Source organism: Phascolarctos cinereus, unplaced genomic scaffold (genome assembly GCF_003287225.1).
Source record: "Phascolarctos cinereus isolate Bilbo 61053 unplaced genomic scaffold, phaCin_HiC Scaffold_5;HRSCAF=322, whole genome shotgun sequence".
NCBI classification, from domain to species: Eukaryota; Metazoa; Chordata; class Mammalia; order Diprotodontia; family Phascolarctidae; genus Phascolarctos; species Phascolarctos cinereus.
The window spans coordinates 408,063,584-408,086,527 of NW_027555958.1; the positions used below are offsets into that span (position 1 = coordinate 408,063,584).

Here is a 22,944-nt window from a genome sequence, read left to right on the forward strand (position 1 = left end):
ATACATATATACATATATATACATATGTGTATTTAGATTTAAGAAAGGAATGATGAAAATGTTAGTAATTCAGACTAAACAAAGTGTGTCAGGCATACTGCTTTTTTTCTTTCAGAGAACCAATTGGTAAACATTGATCAGAACATTCTTGCCTATAATTTCTGTGCCCTGTTAATTTGGAAACTATCAAAAAGTGGAAATGAAACTGGCTCCATATAAATTTTTCTTAGTGAATCCATGTTAATTCTACATAATTACCACTTTTATAGTGCTTATGTACTGCATGATTGCCATTTTCCATTTTCAACAGCTCACAAACTGTTTAATAATCCATTTTAGAATTTTGCTGGAGATTGTCATTAAGCTCATTTCTGGAGACATCTAAAATTTCCAGGAGCTGTCTTTTTGCAAAAAAGCATCTGCCAAACTACAATCTTTTGGTACCTCTCTTATTTGCCAAGATTTCTCAAAAAATATTTAAAGGTGTTAAAAGATCACACCCACAAATTCTTTTAGTACCATGGATATAATTTATATGGACCAGATAACTTAATCTCATTTTAAAGCAATCGGTTATTCTTACTTCTTCTTCTTCTTCTTTTTTTTTTTTTGGCTTTTTGGTGAGGCAATCTGTGTTAAGTGACTTGCCCAGAGTCACAAAGGTAGTAAGTGTCAAGTGTCTGAGGCTGGCTTTATCTCATCTATTTTGATCTTACCACTTAGCCATGTATGCAATACCTGTTCCAATATAAAGTTCACACTCATTGACAAAAAGATGAAAAAGAATTAAGTATTAAATAGTACTGTTTTCTGTCATCATCCATTCCACCAACTATCAGAAGTAACAGGCTCATCCCTTCCTTTCTTATTTTATGTTCTTGACATAGCCCCAAAAGTCTTAGTTATTTATTGTCCTTAGCACTTTTCAAAGGTCTGAGGCCATACAGGGCTCTGGACTTCATGACATTATTCTTACAGGTTTATTATTTATTCTTGGACATGGGCCCCTCCTTCCACCTTTTGTCCATCTATTTAAATGAACTAAATTAAATAGTAATTCATTGGAGAGCTCCCTGTATATTCACAAAGATTTCTTCAGATGCCTTTGCCTTTTCTTTCTCTCCATAATTATTTATGATTATATTATCAAGATTTTAAAAGTTTCATCTTTTTTGAACGAATATTAATTTCACTAAATTTTTTCAAAGTCACAAAACAAATAGAATTTAAATAAGAATGTTAATGGGAGCAACATAAAATGGCCCAATAGGGAGACATTTCAATTTATTCATGTATAAACTCCACAAGGACATGAGCTATATCCAATTCACCTTTGTATTCTCTTCATAGAACCTAGCACAGTGTCTTGTGCTCAACAGATCCTGAAAGAATTTAGCATATTAAAAAATTCCTACTATTTATCAAGAATCTTAAAAGTAAAGAGGAAAAAAAAGTCCAAAGTAACAAATCGATCCTAATATGGCTTTATGCATTACAGCAGAGTCAGGAGTAGAATCTAGATTTCATGACTTCCAATTCAATACACTCTAGGTATCTCATTAGAGCAGTATCTTTTCTAGTTAGCAGCCATGTTTCCTTAAGCAAGCAATGGTATAAATATGAAAGGCCATTTTTATTACAAATCACAAAGCTAGCATTCTTTAAGAAGAAGTATTACTTTTCAGTTTTCAGAATGTCCTTACTTTTTCTGGTGTTCCAGCCAGGCTAGCTCTGCTTTAGCTTTCTCCTTCAGGGCTTTCTCACGGAGTCGTAATAATGAAGACTGGTGAGCTGCCCTCATTTCCTCTTCTTTCATGTATTGACGCACCATTTCCATCGTGAATTTAGAAAAACTATCCTGCCCTCCTGAGAATGGCATACTCAGCTCCTGAAATGAAGAGTTTAATCCAATTTATTACCTTCTAAAACCTCACATAAATTTGTTTATAGATCCAAGTTAATTATAAAAGTAAATAGGTATTATACAAGGAATAAATTAAGTACTTATCCAAAGTTGCCAACCATATAAGAAAATGCTCTGGAAAAAAGAATGTCCAGAAAAGAATAATACAAGGAAAAGCCTGCCAGTAGTCTAATAATGCAAATTTATAAACAATTCAATTAGGTGGCAATATTACACTTAATTCAACTACTGCAGCTGATATGGAAGACATACTTGGCAATATAGGTCGCTGGTCTTCAAAAATAAAGGTTAAAAACAGATGATTCCAAATGCGATTCCAAGGCCACTTATACCTTTTATCTTATCCCCTCCCTAAGGCACAGATCTAATTATATCACTCACTTGTTAAAAAAAAAAATTAGTGGTTGCCTCAAGGATAAAATAAAACTTTCTTGCTAAGAATTTAACACACACACACAACTAACAAACACACATGAGACCAAAAGCTACTACCTAATACAGTACCTTTTTCTGACTATTAGGTGATTAAACAATGGAATGAGCAATTGCAATGGGATGGGGAGAGAAAAGAGACATGTGTCTTATTACAGATTCCCCATTCAAACAGACTGATCATTATGGAAAAAATAATTATTTATGGGGGATGGTTTAGTGCTTAAAGGTGAAAGAGCTAGGCCAGAAGATTCAATTAAATTTGTAATCAAATTAAATTTGCAATGTTCTAACTCTTTTGTTCCACAACATATGAACAGATAATACATAAAGTATTAAACTCAAATAAAAGTCTGGCAGAGCTGTAGAATAATTCCTAATCACATTGATGTGAGGCTTCCTTTTCCCTCTCTCTAAGTTGTTAGCAATTCCTCACTCCTGTTCTGCCTCATCAAAATTACTCTGCATGTTTTCTATTTACTTATCTATTATGTATGTGTTGTTTCCTTGGTTTTCATTTTTGTACTTCTATCTTCAGTACCTTGTACAGGGTCAGGTACACAGCAGGCATTCAATAAATGCTCTTTAACTGAACTGAGAACATGGTACCATACAAAATAACAATTAATTCTTATAATCCATAGTTTCCATGGTTTTGTTTACAAACATTTCATCCTACAGGTGAACCCTGTTTCAAGCAAATTTGATTTAGGCATTTTCCTACTTACAAACACCATATATATTTAAATGCTTGCTGCTTGTCTTGACTTGTCACTTGAGCCTTCTCTAGACACTACAATGTGAATTCCCTAGGTACTAGAACCCCTCTCTCTTTCTTCCTTTGGTACAAGTCCCAGGCCGAAGTCAGAGATGAGATTCTCTGGCAGGTCTTGGATTCAACATTACTCTTAGAACTACAATTCAGCTACATTAGGGATTAAACTAGCTTTTGTAAGGTATAGCTTAGAAACTAAACCTTATTGAAAATATTTTTTTCTAAGGGAAAATATATACCAAGTTCCAGACTTTATGAACATAATCTATTAATAAACTGGGAACTACTTGTACATAATAATGTGGATTTATGAACAAGGTAAACTATACGGCAATTACTCACTTTGAATTATCTTATGGGATTCCTTTAAATGTGATCTCCCTTTGCTGCATTTTATATTATAATTCAATTTATAAAATTTTAACTTAGACAAAACTGTTGTGCTTGGCACACAGTAGGTACTAAATAAATGTTTGGTGAATGATTAATACATATTACATAAAGGTTTATTTATCTTGAACAGGCACCATGTACATTATTAGCCCTAGTTAAATAACAACCTAGGACACAAATAAAGCGCATCAAGAAGTAAGCTCCTCAGGGTCCTAGTATTCACACTCCTTAGATCAATACTCTTCTCAGCATCATTTCTGACCAAACACTTCAAAAGGCTCATAAATAAGAGTCACCTTTTTGTAAAGGCCAAAATTTAATTCTGGAATGTAATTTAAACTTCTTAAGTGTAGATGCTAGCAATCATGTGAATCTGAATTTGAGTTTAGAAAAGTGACAACAGAAATAGAAGAAATTTTTTAAACTGCTGGATAGTCTTTGAAATACACTAACATGAACCAGTTATGTCCATTAAATTAATAGATTCTTTTTTGCACAGTATTTAAATCAACTTAGGCACTCATAAATATTCCTACATACATAACTCTCCTTTGAGCCTAACAAGGTGGACGATTCAGCCTAAATTCATTATTAACTAACTAATAATGCTCCTTTGAGAAAGGCCAACCACAAAACTTGTCCATGAATTATACACACAGATAAAAAGCAATTGACCTTGACAGCAGACAGAGCAGTCTTTTCTGGGGAAGCCTCCTCATCAGAATCATCACGATGACCCCTTTTCTTTTCCATGTTAAATCGGCGATGACTCTCTGAGGGTAATAAAGACCTAAAAGATTTTTCTTCTATTTCATCTTCTGTCATGGACTCATCAAATTTGAGGGAATACTCAGTTGCAATAGAAGTTGAGTCTAAAAGAAAGCAAAGAAAAAGCAAATTTTTACTATTCTATCACACACAGTTCTTAGTAGGTCTTTAACTTGTACCTGAGACCTTGAAGCACATTCAGCATTTTTATGGGTTGATTACCAGTTATTAACAAAAGACACAACAGGATGAAAAAAATTCCCAAACAAAAATCCCTCTAGGAGAAACTGTTATGTGACTGAAACTTTAATTATTATAGAGCAAGGTATTTTGAGCATATCAGAGAATAAGAAGAAAAATTCACTGAAGTCTTAAACTTAAATCATAAGAATAATATTGAAATAAAAATATTTTCAATACAGTAACACTTCTTTTATCTAGATAACAAGATAATTTTCCAAAGGGAATTTTCTAGTTAAATGATGGCAAAACTGGTTGTTTGAATCATTTTTGATGGAGATCTTTCTAAATTTTTTTTTAAAAATTCTCTCCCTTTCAAAAATCAAATTTACTGAACTTCACTTAATCTTTCGTTTCATGATTCAGTGCTATCATTATTAACAAGTATTATATTTGATGTCTGTGACAAGCACTGCCTTTCAAGGTTAAGAAAGTGCCTAGAACTGGGTGTCCTCACATTAAATGTCACCAAACCACCAAGTTTTATTTAATTTCTGCTTTTAATTCAGGGTTTTTTCTCTTCTTTCTTTCACATCAGGTGGTCATTTATTATAGCCAGAGTCAATTTTTGTTGTTTCACAGCATCTCTTACATACATCCCCTTTTCTTCACTCACACAACCACTATCCTACTACAACAGGCCTGACACCTCTCACTTGACCTACTGCAATAGCTTTTTAATTGATCTCTCTAACTCACTCCAATTCATCTTCTACTTAGTTGCCAAAGTGATTTTTTAGGTCTGACCATGTCACCCTTCTAATCAAAAACCTACCTCCAGGATCAAATACAAAGTTAATTCTCTTCACAACCATGCCCTTTCCCACCTTTCCAATCTTCTCATATTTTATTTCCTTCCAAGCACTTTTACAATACAGATACAATGGTGTACTTGCTATTCCTTGATGATACTTTATCTCCTGATTGTGTCTAGGCACAGTCTTCCCCTCTCAGTGCTTGGAATATACTCACTCCTCCCTCTGCTTCTTGACTTCCTTAGCTTTCTTCAAGATATGGCTCAAATCCCACCTTCTACAGGAAGTCTTTCCTTTTTCTTCCCAACTTATCCCACTGAAGCAGGGGTACAGAACTTCTTTGTAAACAGTTTATGTTATAACCTCCATTAAAATAAGCCCCTTGAGGCAGGGACAATGTTTTTGCTTTTCTTTGTATCCCCAGCACAGTGCCTGGCATAAAGTAGGCCCTTAGCATATGTCGTCTGACTTGTCAACTGAATGGAATGGCACACTTGGATCCTTTAGGACTCCATGGTTCATGCTTATTTTTGGAGGATTGAGACTGCCAGAAATCTGACTTACCTAAATAGAGCATGTCATATCGACAGTTTTTCAGTATTTTTCCAGCAGTTTTCACCACCAAGTATTAAAACACTTTACCAGTTTGTCAAGGCACACTGTACTCCCAGCAGGTAGCAGTTTGGAATTTTAGATATCACAGTATTTAGTGAGCAATGAACATGGTGTCAGAATACATGGTTTTGAATCCCAGTTCCACCACTTATTTGTTGTGTGAAATTTGGGTAAGTTAAAGATTACCGAATTTTTTTAGATGAAAGGAACTTTTAAGATAATCTAGACCAATTTAACCACTCAGCACACAAGAAAACTGAAGCCAAGGGTAAGAAAAGCAATTCACCCAAGGTCACTCAACAAGTCATTAACCCAAGATCACTCAACAAGCCAGGCCTTGTACAAGAATATGTCCAATATTCTTTCTCTGTTCCAGATGCTCACTGAAGTTATATGCCACCCAGGATTTTAATTTCCTCATCTGAAAAATGAGGATAATAAAACCTGTAATGTCTCCCACCCTCAAAGGGTTACAGCAAGAATCATGAGAAGATAGATGTGACTGAGGCATAAAATACTCTTTTTTTTTTTGATACAGCAGTTCCATTTAATTAAATTCAAAGAATATATTATGGGCCTACTATGTGCCAAGTACTAGAGATATAAAGAAAAAATGAAACATTTTATTTCCCTAAGGAGCTTACATTCTATGAAAAAAAATTTTGTTTTTGCTAAGATGCCAATAAACAAGTACATAATATTAGACTAACTTTAAATCATGTTTTATGTTCCTCATGAGTACTGAAGAGTAATCAAGTGTTCTGAGATAAGTTCATTTGTCGTAGAAAAAAGAGGAAATATTTTTATCTTTTAGACAAATACTAAAACTTAAATACATAATAAGAAAAGAAAAAGCATATTATAAACTTAAATATAAAATAAGAAAAGGAAAAATAGCATGTCATGTGCACAGCAGAACATAGAGAAGATTCAGAATATATAGCAATAACTTTCCATGTCAAGAAAGCCTATATATTAAATGCTATGTGTTATGTTGAAAGCTGTCCATCTTTTTTTTGCTTCCTTGTAGGTTTCTTTTGTTCTCTGCTGTACACTTTTTATTTTGTTCTTTTTTACCCCTTCCTCCCTCTTCTCCCCACCCCCAGCTACAATTAAGCATGGATATATTTATATCCATGATATATTTTTATATATAGATATATACAAACATGTATACATACATACATGTATACATACATACATAAACCTATACTTTCCCAAAGAAATGCTACTCCTAAGCTTTGTTTTTTTAATTAATTTATTTTTAGTTTTCAACATTCACTTCCATAAGCTCAAATACTCTTTCAATTACTATAAAGCAAAGCACAATAGTTTCCAACTGTCATATATTATTTCCATATATAATCCTTTAATAAATTTTTACAGCAACAGAATTTAAACACTATTGAAAAAGAACCAGCAATGTGCTTATAGAAAACAAAACATTTAAATTTCATTTTCTTTGAAGAATTAAAGAATTAAAACTTTAAATTAGAATCCTCTGCTCATGACAATTTTAATTATTCCAAATTAAAAATTTGTCATCACCACCTATTCCATTACAAAATTTCTCTTCTGGTTAAACTAGACCAACAAGAATAACTTGACAGGTGGGCTCTAGATTTACATTCCTTGAATTCTACAGTGATTCATAAATCATCAATTGTAGGAAAAATATACCAAGATGTCATCTGATATTCCCTAGATTATCATATACAATGGTACTTTCGTGAGCTACTTATGTAACAATAAGTTATGGAATTGAAGGTATTGACTTTCCAGGTCAATTCTAGAAGCCACTACTTTGCCTTAGTTTTCTTAGCTATCATTATTCTCCATTCAGGATTTCTAAAAATTGATGTTTCACTGCTTAAGTATAATTGGAAAATTAATCTAGTGACTTTAGCACATATAAAAGTAATTTAAATGTAGTTACTGTGGCTATTTTGACAATTAACACTAGGTAAAAAACTATGTTATGGTTTTATTTGTTAAACAGAATTAAAATGTGATTTTCCTTTTCTGATAATATTGACCATCCAATATATACTCCCAATATCAATCCTTGACCAATAATACAGAACTATGAGATAAGTGGCTGGATATTTAATACAGTCTGCCATCTTAGTTTCTCTCTAGATAAAACTAATTGGCTACATCTGGCCAATACTGGATCAAAATCATGACTTGCTCCTCATTAGCAACAAAGTCCAACCAAATGAGGTAACCCACCCAGGTGAAAAGAAAGCAATGTCTGTTACTATCTCCAAGGGGTTAAGAAGACTCAGATTAAAAAATAATTCAAGGATTTAGTGGTAATGTACAAAGGAAGAGCTACCTTTCTCATCAGGCAATGATGGAATGCTATCACTCTGGAGGGAATCATCCACAGCAGTATGAACTTGTTCTTCAATAAGGCTCTCTATCTTTTCAGAGGCAGGTTTCTTCTCATTTTCCTTAGACAACAGAACTGAAGGGCTTTCTTGTCGGCTGTTACTGGTTCTGCTCCACGGATTTTCATGACAGCAAAATTAATAAACAAACAAAATGCAAGTTAATTAAATGATGACCCTGACCTCTGACAGTACAAAATGAAGAAAAAATGCAAAATAACAAATTTCAAAAGTTACAGTGCCTTATTTTTCTATCAGCCTGAAAGGAACTTTGTGTAAGTCAGCTAATGAAATCCAGCAGCAATTTATTAACCACTTGCTGTGTACTACAGATACAAAGAAAAAAAAAAAGAAAACTAGTCCTATTTTCCAGGAATCAAATGCTCTTAGAAAATAAAGGTTTAGAGGCTGTAGGAGGAAAGATGATTTGTCATTAAGGCAATAAACAAGGAAATAATTATGCAGAGAAACTTTTGAAAAAAATGTTACAAAAAAAAAATTCCTGCAATACAAAGTTTTTCTAATTGGTGCCCAGGACATGGAAGGTGCCTAACAAATAAGTGCTGACCACTTTAATGAAATTTTACTACCATGTGATCATGGAGACAGTCTAGTCTTCACTTGACTTGTAGATACCCTCTATGGAAAAGCAGCATGCTATACTTGTACTATACAGGGTTGTTGTGTGGATCAAATGAGGCAGTACGTATATAAAGTGCTCTGTAAACTTTAAAGCACTATCTAGCCAATATAAGTAACACATATTTTTATTATGACTTTTATTACAGGGTAAAATGGTAAAGGGAAGTGTGAAGGTTAGGACTAAAATTCTTCCCATGACTTAATAGTAATTCCACATTCCTTTTTTTGTCTGTTGTTACTGTTGAATCATTTTAGTAGTCTCTGACTCTCTGTGACCCCATTTAGAGTTTTCTTGTCAAAGATAATGGAAGGGGCAGCTAGGTGGTACAGTGGATAGAGCTCTGGCCTTGGAGTCAAGAGGACCTGAGTTCAAATGTGGCCTCAGACACTTGACACTTACTTGCTGTGTGACCCTGGGCAAGTCACTTAACCCCAATTGCCTCACCCAAAAAAAAGATAATGGAGTGGTTTGTCCTTTTCTTCTCCAGCTCCTTTTACAGATAAGGAAACTGAGGAAAACAGGGTGAAGTGACTTGCCCAGGGTCACACAGCTAGTAAGTGTCTGAGATCAGATCTGAACTCAGGAAGAGGAGTCCTCCTGACTCCAGGCCTGGCACTCTATACACTTCACTACCTAACTGCCCTTTTTAAAAATCTAGTAATTGAGTAAATATATGGAGATACGAACCCAACTACTATATTTTATATAGAAGTTTAATTACTGGGGGAGGGAGGAACAATTACTTTCATAGACAAATATTTTATTTGGATTAATGAAAATACATACTTCAACAAATCTATGATTTCACTCATGTGAGTACTCCCTCGAACAGCAACTCTTACATGCTTTCTCATCCTGGGCAACTCTTGTTCATGTCTTCCCATAAGTCCTCTATAGGGGACAACCTAAATTTTGGAGGCCTTCTTCTAGATTTCTTGACACAGGATAGATGCCAATACACACATGAGCTGTCCATCTGGTATCCTGTGTTCTCAGAATTTAAAGGGATACCAGAAGCCATCTAGTACAACACTAAACCTGGGACCCTGCTGGCTGGGACTTGGAGGCCACTTGTTCTTCCCCTAGGTGACAAACCTTGGAATTATCAAGGAAAAGAATTAAAAGTCTGAATAGTTAATATAGTAAATTATTAATAACACTGTATGCATAGTCCACTTACTCTTCCAGGAATACATCTATGTCCTCCACGACATTCTTTACACAGTTCTTGGTGTGTTTCCCTGATAATATGCTACAGCTCATTTACACCTGGAAAGAGGTGTCTCTTCATTGCCCTTTTTTGGGTAACCATAACCTCAACACTTTGGTGAAGGCAATAGGATATGATTTACAGCAATACAGTAACACTGTAACAATACTAGTGTTTAAAAGATGGATTCTTCCTCAGGAAGAAGCTCAGGGCCATTAAGAGCACAACACAATTTCCCAAAAGCAATCCAGTCCAAATTCTTCCTCCTATTTAATTCTGGGCACAATTCAATGTCCACCTACAGTATCTATCCATGATGACTGAATGAATAAAGCATTTATTAAGCACTTACAAAGTGCAAAACCCTGTGCTAAGTGCCAAATACAAACAGAAAGGTAAGAAAGTTCTTGTTCTCAAAGACCTTACATTCTAATGGGGGAGACAACACATATGGAAAGTTTCAGCTGCAAGCCAGATAAAAAGGTCCTGAAGTCTTTAGAGTGCAGCAGTAAAATAGATGTTAATGCCTCTGCTTTAATGTCATTTCCCCTAATAAAATGATATCAGCTTCTGATATTGAACCATTTGACAGTAACAAAGGCTTTGGTGATAAGTGCTCTCTCTTCTGGGTCTTCAATGGATGTAGCTATGGCACTTGCAGGAGCAGTGGCCAGGCTGCATCCCCACAGGGGTTGCTTCTCAGAATGATGGCTGTGAGTACTGGGCTGCCCTGGGCTATCTCTATGTGTGGCAGCTGGTGAGGACGGCTGGCCTCTTTTTCACATTAGTTCCCTTCTTGAGTGACGGCCATGAAGACTAGTTTAGAAGCAGGATTGGTGATCTGGGGAATGCTGCCACTCTCAGAGCTCCTGTGCATATCTGCCTGTTAGGGGCACCTGGTCAGCTGGTATTGATGAGGAAAGTGAGTGTCTTCTCCACAATTATTTTTCCCTTCCATAAAGGTTGTGGGAGTTGGGCTGGAAGCAGGTCTAGTTGTTTGGGGGACACTGCTATTCCCAAGGCTTTTGAGTTCAGAGCCTTGGGCTGTCTCTATCAGGATTCGAGGGGAGATGGTGATCAAGGTGGTGGTGGAGACTCACTTGCTGGGCACATGCTGCTTGTCTCTCCCTACATTCTATATATGTACAGATAGACTAGCTCTACTGGATCTCCTGTTGAGTTCCCTTCTCCCCTTCGCTACATCTCAAAATGCTTCGACATCAGTCCCTATTCTCTCTTTCTTTACTCCTCTCTGATAAAGAGGTATTCCTTTTCTTTTGACAAGGATCATACCTCAGTCAATCAATTTAATCAGCCAACTAGTATTTATTAGGAATCTACTTTATGCCAGGTACTATGCTAAGCACTGGAGATACAAAGGCCATAAAATAGTCTGCTTTCAGAGCTCAAACTCTAATAGGGGAGACAACATGCAAACATGTCCAAAAAATACATATGCAGGATAAACTGGGGGTGATCTCAGACATAAGACAGTAAGATTAAGGACTGAGAAAGACTTCTTGCAGAAGGAGGGACTTAGATAGCCAGGATGCCAGTGTCACTGGATCACAGAGTATATACAATGGATTAAGATGTAAGAAGACAGGACAAATTAGCAGGGGGACAGGTTATGAAGGGCTTTGAAAGGCTGAGGAATTTCTATTGGATTTTGGGGGTACTACAGCACCTTCTACCTGACGCCTTTCCTGATCCCCCAAGCTGCTAGTGCCTCCCTCCCAAATTACTCATTTATTTTATTTGTACTTATATATGTATATGCTGTCTCCTTTGTAAGCTTTTTGAGGGCAGAGACAGTTTCATTTTGGTCTTTGTGTCACCATTACCTGGCACCAGGTGGGTCCTTAACAAATTTTTGTGAATTGGCTGATTGAATGCCCTGTTTATACCTGGACATCAGCCTTTAGCCATTTGGGGGTTTTTGTGCAGATAATCTGAGCACACGCTTCTGAATTATTAAGGCTCTCATTTAGGAGGCTCTGGAAAGTAATGGGAAGTGATGTAATTAGCTCAATGTCAATATAAATGGGAGTATCTTGAAGATTTTATCACCTGTTGGGAATTCTCTTCCATTTGGACTCTGCACCAGAAATCCTTCATGACACTGGGAGATATCTTTAATGAGCATATATTCATTGTGTCACACCTTATATGAAATTTATAAATCAAAATATCAGTTACATATGCTCTTACATCTTTCAAATAACCATAGATGATTTTAAAGAATTCATGGAAGATACCTTGTTAACAAGTCTCTCACACAGCATTTTGTTCTACCTAATTAAACTATTTTTTATAGTCAAGAAGCAAAATGCATCTTTTATTACCTGTACCTTTAAGTTAAGTGGATGACTATAAAGATGTGGCATATGCTATGAAACATAATCTGCAAAGGTCTGTATGTTTTTTTCTTATAATTTCATCAACAATGCTCAAACATGAATGTAGATTATTCTCATCAAGATTTAATTGAATGAGAAAACAGATATATGGAATCACAGCTACTGACATTTTCTTGAATGACCTTTATGGGTAATAATAAGGTCTTTGTTTTTTTCCCCAAGCATGAGGTATCTTTTTTTTTTCTTTTTGGTGAGGCAACTGGCATTAAGTGACTTGTCCAGGGTCACACAGCTAGTAAGTGTCGTGTCTGAGACTGGATTTGAACTCGGGTCCTCCTGACTCCAAGGCCCAAGCTCTATCTACTGCACCACTTAACTGCCCCAAGCATGGCGTATCTTCCCTTGACACTCAAAAAACTGTGCCACCTCAGGTATGGATCTTCTCTGTGTATACTTGGTCTGGTCCAGTGGTTCTTCTTACTTCCATATTCAGCACACAAGAGACTATGTGATGTTACTCAACAAACTTGAGTTTAAGTCTTATTTCTAACTGGCTATGGCATCCTGGCTAAGTCACTTAATCCTTAACTGCCCTATGCAATTTTCTAAGACTATAAATTTCTAAACAGGTGCCAATCTTCATTGGTAGAGGGAGTTTCCTCACTGGGAGTTTTCTAAATAATCAAATCACAAGACCACCTCACCCTCCCAATAACCATTATTTAATTTATATGTTATGATACTGATTATAAAATAAAGTTGAATTGCTCTCCTTTACCTCTGATCATGAGTTTTGGATTTTGAGGCCTCTGAATAATTATCAAAAGATGGGGAATACTTTTGATTCTTTGAGTCAGAAGTTTCTTCTTTACTCTGAGAAATTATAACGGATTCACTTTTCCTATTAAAAAAAAATAGGAAGAAAACGTCTTTAGGAAGAAAAAGGTTTTTAAAATTGTTTAAAAGTAGTATGAAATTAAAAGCACAGAAAGAATAAACTGCATACATAACATGAAACCAAAGACAGGCCAAACCGTGTGTGTGTGTGTGTGTGTGTGTGTGTGTGTCTGTGTACGTATAAAAACAGATGAAAGAATATCTTCCAGGTGACTAAAGAGGAACAAAAGAAGATACTTTTAAATGGATAGCAATGTATTCTTCAACAAGAGCATAATTTGTATAAAAACTTAAATCAGTGTTTCAAATAAAAACAATTCATACTCATACTACTGCTCCCATCAGCTCTGGACACTGCAGTAGCAAAGCATAGACAGAACTTTAATAAAACAAAGATAATGCCACAGATAATGCATCCACTTTCCACAAGGAAACCACTGACAAAGAAGACAGAATGAGAATAAAAATACAAAATAGTTTAATATTTTTGGTTATATATCAATAACATAAGCTTACTACATCTACTTTTCTAAAATATTTTAAAGATTTAGGTCACTCTTTTGCAGATTTCCTAAAATGTAACACCTTACAAACAAAAAAAGTCCAGTCAATAATTAAGACAAAACAATCAGTGACAAATCTGTGACACAATGGTTCATATACTTAATAAACTGGGAACATTTGTGCACATACTAGCATATATTATATTTTTGTTTGTTTTTACATTCAATTTTTATCTTTTTTCCTCAAGTACATGTAAGCAAAAAATTTTTAACATCAGTTTTTTTAAATTTTGAGTTCCAAATTCTCTCCCTCCTTGAGAAGGCAAGCAATTTGATATAGATTATGTGTGTAGTTACACAAAACATTTCCATATTAGCCATACTGCAAAAGAAAATGCAGGGAAAAAGCACAAGAACAATAAAGTTTAAAAAGTACTTATCATATATTATACAACAGAACATGATTTAAACTGAATTTATAAAATTGTTTTTCATAAACCACTTTCATTTCAGCTATTTAAAGATATTAATGACTTCTACTAGCAACAAGATTTTTAAAAGATTAATAAACAATATTACCTGTCTATATCAGTTCTGGCTCTCAACTGTTTCATGAACTCTGAATGCTGTTGCCGCTGGTGATCAATAAGAGCTGTTATTGGTGCTGCTGAAACTGTGACAGCATCTGATATCTGGTTTCGTGCCAATTCTGTCATCTAAATGTGGGACCATAAAACAAAGAGTAAAAGTAAATGTATATAGCTGTGGCAATACTATAACAAAATTAAGGAAAATGTTATGGTAAAGTCATCTGTGCAACCTGGAAGCAAAACCTTTAACTTCTCTCAGTTTCAGTGTCTTTAACTGTCAAACGATCTCCCTTCTAGCTCTGAATCTAAGATCCTATGAATTAAATTCTACCTGTTCCACAAAACCCTAGTGTGGGGAACCTGTGGCCTTCTAGGTCTTTGAGTATGGCCTTTTGACTGAGTCCAAGTTTTGCAGAACAAAGTTGTTGTTTCTGTTGCTCTGAAATACATTCTCCCAGTCTCTCCAGTTTGCAAGCCAGAAGTCACCCTGGCTTCTTCACTATCTCTCATCTTGCCCCCCTTCCCCACTTCCACCTAAGCTGCTGCCAAGGCCTGACAATTTAACCTTCACAATATCTCTCCGATATATCCCTTTCTTTCCTCTGACAATGTCACAACTCTAGTCAGGCCATCATCTCATGTCTGCACTACTGCAACAGTCTGCTGGTGGATCTGCCAGCCTCAAATCTCTCCTCACTCCAATCCATTCTCATTCAGTCATTAAAGTGATCTTCCTTAAATGCAGATCCGATCATGTTACCCCCTTACTCAATAAACTCCAAGGGCTTCCTATTGCCTTCAAGACTGAATACAAAATGTTTTATTTGGCATTCAAAGCCCTTTATAACAAAGCCCCCTATCTTTCCAGTCTTCTCATACTTTACTCCCCAACATGTATTCTTTGATCCAGTGACACTGGCGTCCTGGATATTCTATGAATAAGACACTCCATCTCTAGGCTCCAGGCATTTTCTCTCACTGTCCCTCATGCCAGGAAAGCTCGCCTTCCTCTGCTGTAACTATTGACCTCCCTGTCTTCCTTTAAGTTCCAACTAAAATTCCACCTGCTACAGAAAGCTCTTCCTAACCTGGCTTTAATTCCAGTGCTTTCCCTCTTTTAATTATTCCTTCTCTATCCTGTATATATAGCTTGCTTTATATATATTTGCATGTTGTCTCCTCCATTAGACTGTAAGCTCCCTGAGGGTAGGTACTGTCTTTTGCCAATTTTTGTATCCCCAGAATTTAACCTGGCACACAGTAGGTGGTTTTTAAATATCTTACCTTTTAACTTTTTACATGTTTATCTCATCCACCAAACTAGATTGTAAGCTTTTAGAGGGAAAAGATCATGTCCTATGTTTCCCTCCCCAAACCCTTATAGCACTTATATTAATGCCTGGCACACTGTAAGTGCTTTATAAACACTTACTATTTTGATAATAATATGCCTAATGAAAATCAATTTTTTATGGATACACAAAAAAACTTTATTATTCATAACAGTGGATATTAATTTAAATTTCCCTTTTGTCAAGCGAGATAAAATTTGTCCAAAAGCCAAATACTGGGAAAAGTGTTGAAAAGCGTATTAATGCGTATTTACTCATCCATTTTCCAAGGACCAACCTAGCTAAGTACAGAAGTGAACATCACCAGTAGGCTGGCCACCTGGTGATGAATTTTGGCTGCATAGCAACTCATAAAAAGCAGAAAAATACAAAACAGTTTTCAGTCCTTCATGATTTCTCTACTTATGCAGTACCAGTAGCAAAGTGCTAGGAAAAAGGACATGGGGTATTAAGAATCACATGGCTTTTAATCTATCAATAAGATTTGAATGAATAAATGAAGTACTTATTAAACACTCATTATGTGTAAAGCATTGTGTTAAGTATACTGGAGATACAAACAGAAAAGAAAGTTTTCAAGGAGCTCACATTCTAATGGAGGAAACAACATTTGTATTGATATTTTAACTGTGAGATCCCTGTCCAATGACTTGTGACTGTATGTACTGCTGAAGGAACTGAATCATATCAGTCTTGACATTCTTGCTATAAACCAAAGCAAAAGAAATAAGGAAGTTACAGCTCAACAGAAGTCTGGGTTACAAGTATTTCCTGGATAGAGGAAAAAAATTTGGTGAAACAGGTTTTACCAAAAATTTAATGGCAACAGGAAACACGTACAGCAGATAAATAAAGGATGAGGACTGAGAAAAGACCAGGACATTTGGCAATTAAGAGACTGCTGGTAATTTTGGAGAGATGATAAACGATGAAGTTGAAAGCCAGACTGCAAAAGGCTGAGGTGCGAGAGAAGAATTTTCAAAAAATTTGGCTGAGAAAGGGAGAAAACAACTGCTAAAGGGGGTAGTAATGTCAAGTGAAGATTTTTTAAAGATGGAGGAAGACTTTAACACATCTGAAGGCAGTAAGGAACAAGGAAGGTTGGGGGTAGGGGGCTGCCAATCTGCAAGAGAAGACAGAATAAGAAGGGATTGAGTGTACATACAGAAGCACTGGCCTTAACAAGGGAAAGGGTCATGTCCTTATCTGAGACTGGAAAAAAGGAGGGGAGAGGTTCTGTCAAAAGGTTTTGAGATAAAGACAAGAGGAAGAGGGACCCTAAGGTGAATGAGTGGTCTCAATCTTCTCAGAGAAAGTAAGAAAGTCCTCAGCTGAGAGGGGAAGGAGAGGTACAGAAGGGTTAAAGAGACAAAAAAAAGATTTGAATAGCTTCTGTGGGTAGCGAGACAGGGAATCAGTTAAGGAGGAATAAAAGGATTTCCTTGCTACAGAGAAGAATCAGTTGGAATTAGATAACATATATTTGTAATATACCCTATCAGCATGGTTATGTGATGACTTTCTCCCGATCTAGTCAGCAGCATGTGTTTAGGAGGAGGTAGGTTTGGCAAGAGATGAGTGGCAATAGGGCAAGTGGGCTAGGGATTCAAGAGTAAAATGTAGAACTGAACTGGTTAATCATAAGGCAAAATCTGGAAAGGGAGGAAAGGGAAGTCAGAGTAGGGACCTGAGAAAAGTACTGGGGGATTTGAAAACCACATCTACCAAACCTAAAATTATGTAGCTAATCAAGAAAAGACTAACAGGCAGAAAAGTAATTTCATTGTCAATTAACATCTGTGAATCCTTAAAAGCAGAATATTTCTTCCTTGAACCTCACCTCACGGATCTGTCGTGCGGCATCGGTGGTGAGCCGAGCTGCCTCTGCCTGCTGGGCAGCTATCTTACATGTTGTCTCCTGTAGTGCTTCAGTGGCTTCCTGTCTTGACTGAACCAGCTGCTGTAGAGATTCTGCATGGGCCTACACAAAAAAGGCAAAACACTTTGATAACCTGGGCTTAATAAATGTATAAGCCTTCTCAAAAGTAAAGGAGTTTAATCTAAAATTTTGGTATGTAGGCCAAATGCCTGATGTCTTTCACTTTTGTATTTTTTTAAAAATTTCTATATAATTCAATAATCTTCATGATTATAGACTGGCATAGAGCTTGAATAGTTCTGCAGTATAAAACCTCAAAGATTCTTAACGTTAGAGGACAACTAATCTAACAACATTCACTACCAAGTAATCACCTGGCCTCTCCTTGAAGATGCTTCAGTGATAGGAAAGGCTTTACCCTTGGGGCAGCCCATTCTACCTCTGGATGCTTTAAACAAAGTTAATGGGCTGTACAGATTCAGAGGTCTTGTAGTCCAAGTAGGAGCTTCACTCAAACTAAACCAGAAAGATGGGTGACAGATCTTCTTAAGTTAAGAATGAGGCTATGTACTTTCTATGGGGAATATAGTTCCGAGCCCTGGAACTTTCCACTAAAAGAAAAACAAAAGAGTTTTTAAAGCCCTTCCTGTGAGCCTACTGAGTCAATTCTTCAATTTAACAACAAATATTTATTAAACATCTACTATGTATAACACACTCTGGTGGGAAATAGAAATACAAAGGCATTACTGAAACAGTCTTGCCCTCAAGAAGCTTATTACATTCTACTGGGATACGGAGCACAACATGTACATAAATAAATAGGAACAGGGACTAGACTTGTGACTTCACTGGTATAGGAAACTCCCTCCACCAAAGCAGATCAGCACCTTCTCTGCAGCCCAGATTACTGGAGCCCTTAGAGGTTAAGTGACCTGCCCAGAGTCCCACAGCCAGGATGGATCAGAAGTGGGTCTTAAACTAGGTCTTTCTAGATTAGGAAGCCAGCTCTCCACACCCTCCATCACACTGCCTCTCTCTCTATTTTGTAAACACAAAGGATATACAAAATGATACAAAGCAATTTCATGAGGAAGAGAACAAAGCAAGCTGGGCTGTACGGTGGGGAATCCCAAAAGTCCCTAAGAGTCCTAGCTTTAGGGACTCGGTGAAGCTTGATGCCTGCTTGTTACAACACTGACAAGGCAAGGGTTCCTAGGAAGAAGGATGGACATGCCCATAATAATTAACATCACCTGAGCTGCTTTGTGTCGGGCCTCCTCCAGCTGTCTCTGACTTTCCAGGGCCTCGTGTTCAGCCTTCAACTTCAAAAGTGCTAGGTCTCGTTCATGACGCTGCTGCTGTGCCTGTATGTAACATTGGGTCAAATCTGCGTTACAATACAGGTAATAACTGTAACAGACTTACTCCTAATACGTGAATACATCAAGGATTTATGATTTCATCACAGACTTGTTTAAAAATACTCTATCTTTAATCTTCATTTTTTAAAAAAAAAATTTGTGTTAATGTTTATAGGACTGATTATGATGTATATAATAGTAAGCTGACTACCCTCTAGAAAAGTGTGCTACAATGCCCATCAATTGGGGAATGGCTGAGCAAGTTGTGGTATGTGAATGTAATGGAATACTATTGTGCTATAAGAAATGATGAACAGGTTGACTTCAGAAAAACCTGGAAAGACTTATATGGTCTGATGCTGAGTGAAGTGAGCAGAACCAAGAGGACTTGGTACACAACAACAGCCACGTCATGTGATGACTAATATTGTTAAACTGAACTCTTCTCAGCATCGCAAGGAGCTGACATCTTCAGAGGCCTCGGGATGGAAAATGCTGTCCACATCCAAAGAAAGAACTATGGAAGTCGAATCGCTATCACTTATTTTTACCTTCTGTTGAGTTTTGTTTCATCTTTCTGATGGTTCCTCCTATTGGTTTTAATTTTTACTCACAACTTCACAAATGTGAAAATATGTTTAATGGGAATGTATATGTAAAGCCTATATCAGATTGTGCGCCGTCTTGGGGAGGGTGGGGGGGGAGGAATGGGGAGAAAAAATTTCAACTCAAAAGCATATGGAAGTGACTGTTGATAAATCAAAATAAATTAATAAAATTTAAAAAAACAACAACAAAAAAAGAAAAGTGTGTTACAGTAAAAGATGATTTAACTCATCTATAATACCGCTTGAGGGAAATGAAAACAGAGAGTGAAAGAAAACAGAAGAAGGGAATCGTAAGGGATACCTTTAGGATCTGAGCCAAGGAGACAGTCTCCTGCTGGGCCAGTGATATGCCTCGAACTCTTTCTACATCTGTCAACTGGCGCACAGACTCCTCAATGGCACTTAAGTAGCTAAGCTCTGCTGTCATACGATGCTGAAGGCCAGCAGGAGAAAAGCGCGTGACACCTGAAAGATCGTAAGACATAAGAGACAAATGTAAAAAGCTCACAAGCAACTATTTCTAAATTAACACTTAAATTAAAAAAAAATTTTTTGGATCAGACCTGTGATTTTATTGGCATAAAGAACTCCCCAGGTGAAGAATCCCTTTACCAATGCAGATCAGCACCTCTTTTGAAACTGATGGTCTTAAGAGGGTTATCTAGGGCACTGAGAGGTCAAGTGGGCTGGGATTTTCAAACTCCATGGCTGCATCTCCACTATAGCAGGCTGCTTCTCTCAATGCTCATTGTAAAAGCCAAAAAAACAATTTTCCATTTTCTCTGAATTTGGCAATTACTAAACATTGCCAGAGATTTTAATGTCAATGCTAGGGATGTGAAAAAAAATTGGAATTTCAAGTTCTTGGCAAATTTTACTGGAAAAGCTTCTAATCCCTCTTGAATCCTTTTTCTTTTCAATGTTTAGATTAATATTATAAAATTTATGTTTCATCTTTCAAAAATATTTATAGAATAACAGAATCTTAGAGATGGTATGAAACTCATGTTATCAATTCGAGTCAATGCTGAACTATAAAGTCTCTCTCTTATACCCCCAAGTGGCCACCTAGAACCTCACTCCTTTCTGAATCAGTCAATTTCATGACTGGACTGCTTGAATTGTCAGGCAGTATTCATCTACAATGGCTTAACTCTATGACCCTTTTAACATTTGCCTATTGGTCTTGGTTTTGCCTTCTGGGGCACTAAGTAAAACAAAACTATTACCTCTCTTAGATGATTTTCAAACAATATACCTAAACAGAATTAATCTTCACTTAAAAAAATTTTTCTAGCATTCAACACAGGAAAAGTAGTTTTCTTTAACTGGAAAGCAAAGGTAAATTCAAACTCATGTTTTATGTAAAAAGTTACAATTGTATGAAATACACTTGCCTGGGGTTGAAGGTGTTCCTGCTGTTGCCTTACTACCTGCCAGATTCATATCTGAGAAGGCAGCACTGGGTTTGAATGCTGATGGTGTTGGAGGCAAGACTGACGGGGATCTAGTCCTCTCCACTGAGTTTGCTGGAAGGTCAAATTGTGGAAGTTTCTGGGAGCTTGGAGACAACGGAGAAGTTGGAGTTCTCTGCGATCTTCCCTTATCTGATGAGAGACTAAAAACATTTTTTAAGCTAAAACAAAGTTGTACTTTGATATTAGACATTAGATATTTAAAAAAGATATTTGTACCTGTAATAACTTTTTTCTCTTCTTTACCAGAATAGTTATTTCATTGGTATAGGGGATTCCCAATGTGAGGAAGCTATCTGCCAATAGATCAGAAACTCTTACCAGGGAGCTTCTAGAGGTTGCCCAGAATCACACAGCCAGTATGGGTCATAGGTGGGACTTGAAACCTGATCATCATGACTTGGTAGCCTATCGTTCAGGCAATTCATAACAGCATAATAATTCATTTTTGTTTAACAGATACTTTACAAAGCACTGATCAAAAGTAAAGGGGAATCTAGTGTTTGATGCTGAAACTCTATTTTTTCCCTACAACATATAGGTGCTATCCTTCTTCACACAGCAGTTCATTTTGAGCATTTTGTGGCATTCAATTTAGTGTTAAAACAAAGGGTTCAATATATTTTCTTCTTAAATACCAATTAAAAGATTCACACACAAAATGAGAAGATGAGTAATACACAAAAGGATAAATGTTTAAAAACAGCAATAGAATAAAAATATCAAGATTTCTCCAACAAAGAATAGCATGCTCTTTTTGTGGTGGCAAAGAACTGGAAATAGAGGAGATGCCTATCAATTGCGGAATGGCTGCACAAACTGTGGGATATGAATGTAATGGAATACTATTGTTCCATAAGAAATGGTGAGCAGGTGGACTTCAGAAAAATCTGAAAAGACTCACATGAACTGATGCTGAGCAGAACCAGGTGAAAACTGTACACAATAACAGCAACATTGTACAATGACCAACATCATTAGACTTAGCTCTTCTGAGCAATGCAATAATCTAAGACAATTCCAAAAGACTCATGATGGAAAACGCTATTCACATCCAGATAAAGAACTATGGATTCTGAATGCAGACTGAAAACATACTATTTTCTCTTTCTTTTGTTGTTTTTTGTTTTTTCTCTCATGGTTTTTCCCTTTTGTTCTGATTCTTCTTTCACAACATGACTAATATGGAAATGTTTAGTATGATCATACATGCATAGCCTTTGTCAGATTGCATGCCTTCTTGAGGAGGGGAGAATAAAGGGAAGGAGGAAAATTTAGAACTCACAATGTCATAAAAGCGAGTTTTAAAAATTAATTAATTTAAAAAAAGAAAGAACAGCATGCCAAGAAGATTTCTCTATTGTTTTAATTTTACCCATATTCTTAAGCAGTATTTTAACTCTATTTCTAAACATCCTCTGCTTTTTTATATGCATTTGTTTCCCTAATGATGCATATACTATTCCACTCAATTTTTGCAAAACTAAAAAGCATTTTAAAAATTATTTTAAAAACTTCCTATAAAATCATCTACAGACTTAACTGGGGCAATAGGGTAACACAGTAGATAGAGCACTTGGCTTGGAATCAGGATGACTCATCTTCATGAGTTCAAATCCAGCCTCAGACATTTATTAGCTGTGTGACCCTGACCCTGGGGGAAAGTCACTTAACTCTGTTTGCCTCAATTCCCCACCTTTAAAATGAACTGGGGAAGCAAATGGCAAATCACTCCAGTATCTCTGCCATGAAAACTCACAAAGGAGAT

At 36.3% G+C, this 22,944-nt stretch overlaps 1 protein-coding gene across 1 annotated transcript in view; it reads right to left on the minus strand.

Annotated features, from left to right (window-relative positions):
• Nucleotides 1-22,944, minus strand: part of CEP350 (centrosomal protein 350) — a 157,463-nt gene that overhangs the window by 56,038 nt on the left and 78,481 nt on the right. Inside the window, 9 exon segments of the mRNA XM_078156464.1 lie at nucleotides 1,704-1,888; nucleotides 4,200-4,396; nucleotides 8,241-8,404; nucleotides 13,287-13,409; nucleotides 14,488-14,624; nucleotides 17,691-17,831; nucleotides 18,986-19,096; nucleotides 20,003-20,166; nucleotides 21,099-21,319. Coding sequence (XP_078012590.1) covers nucleotides 1,704-1,888; nucleotides 4,200-4,396; nucleotides 8,241-8,404; nucleotides 13,287-13,409; nucleotides 14,488-14,624; nucleotides 17,691-17,831; nucleotides 18,986-19,096; nucleotides 20,003-20,166; nucleotides 21,099-21,319 — 1,443 coding nt within the window.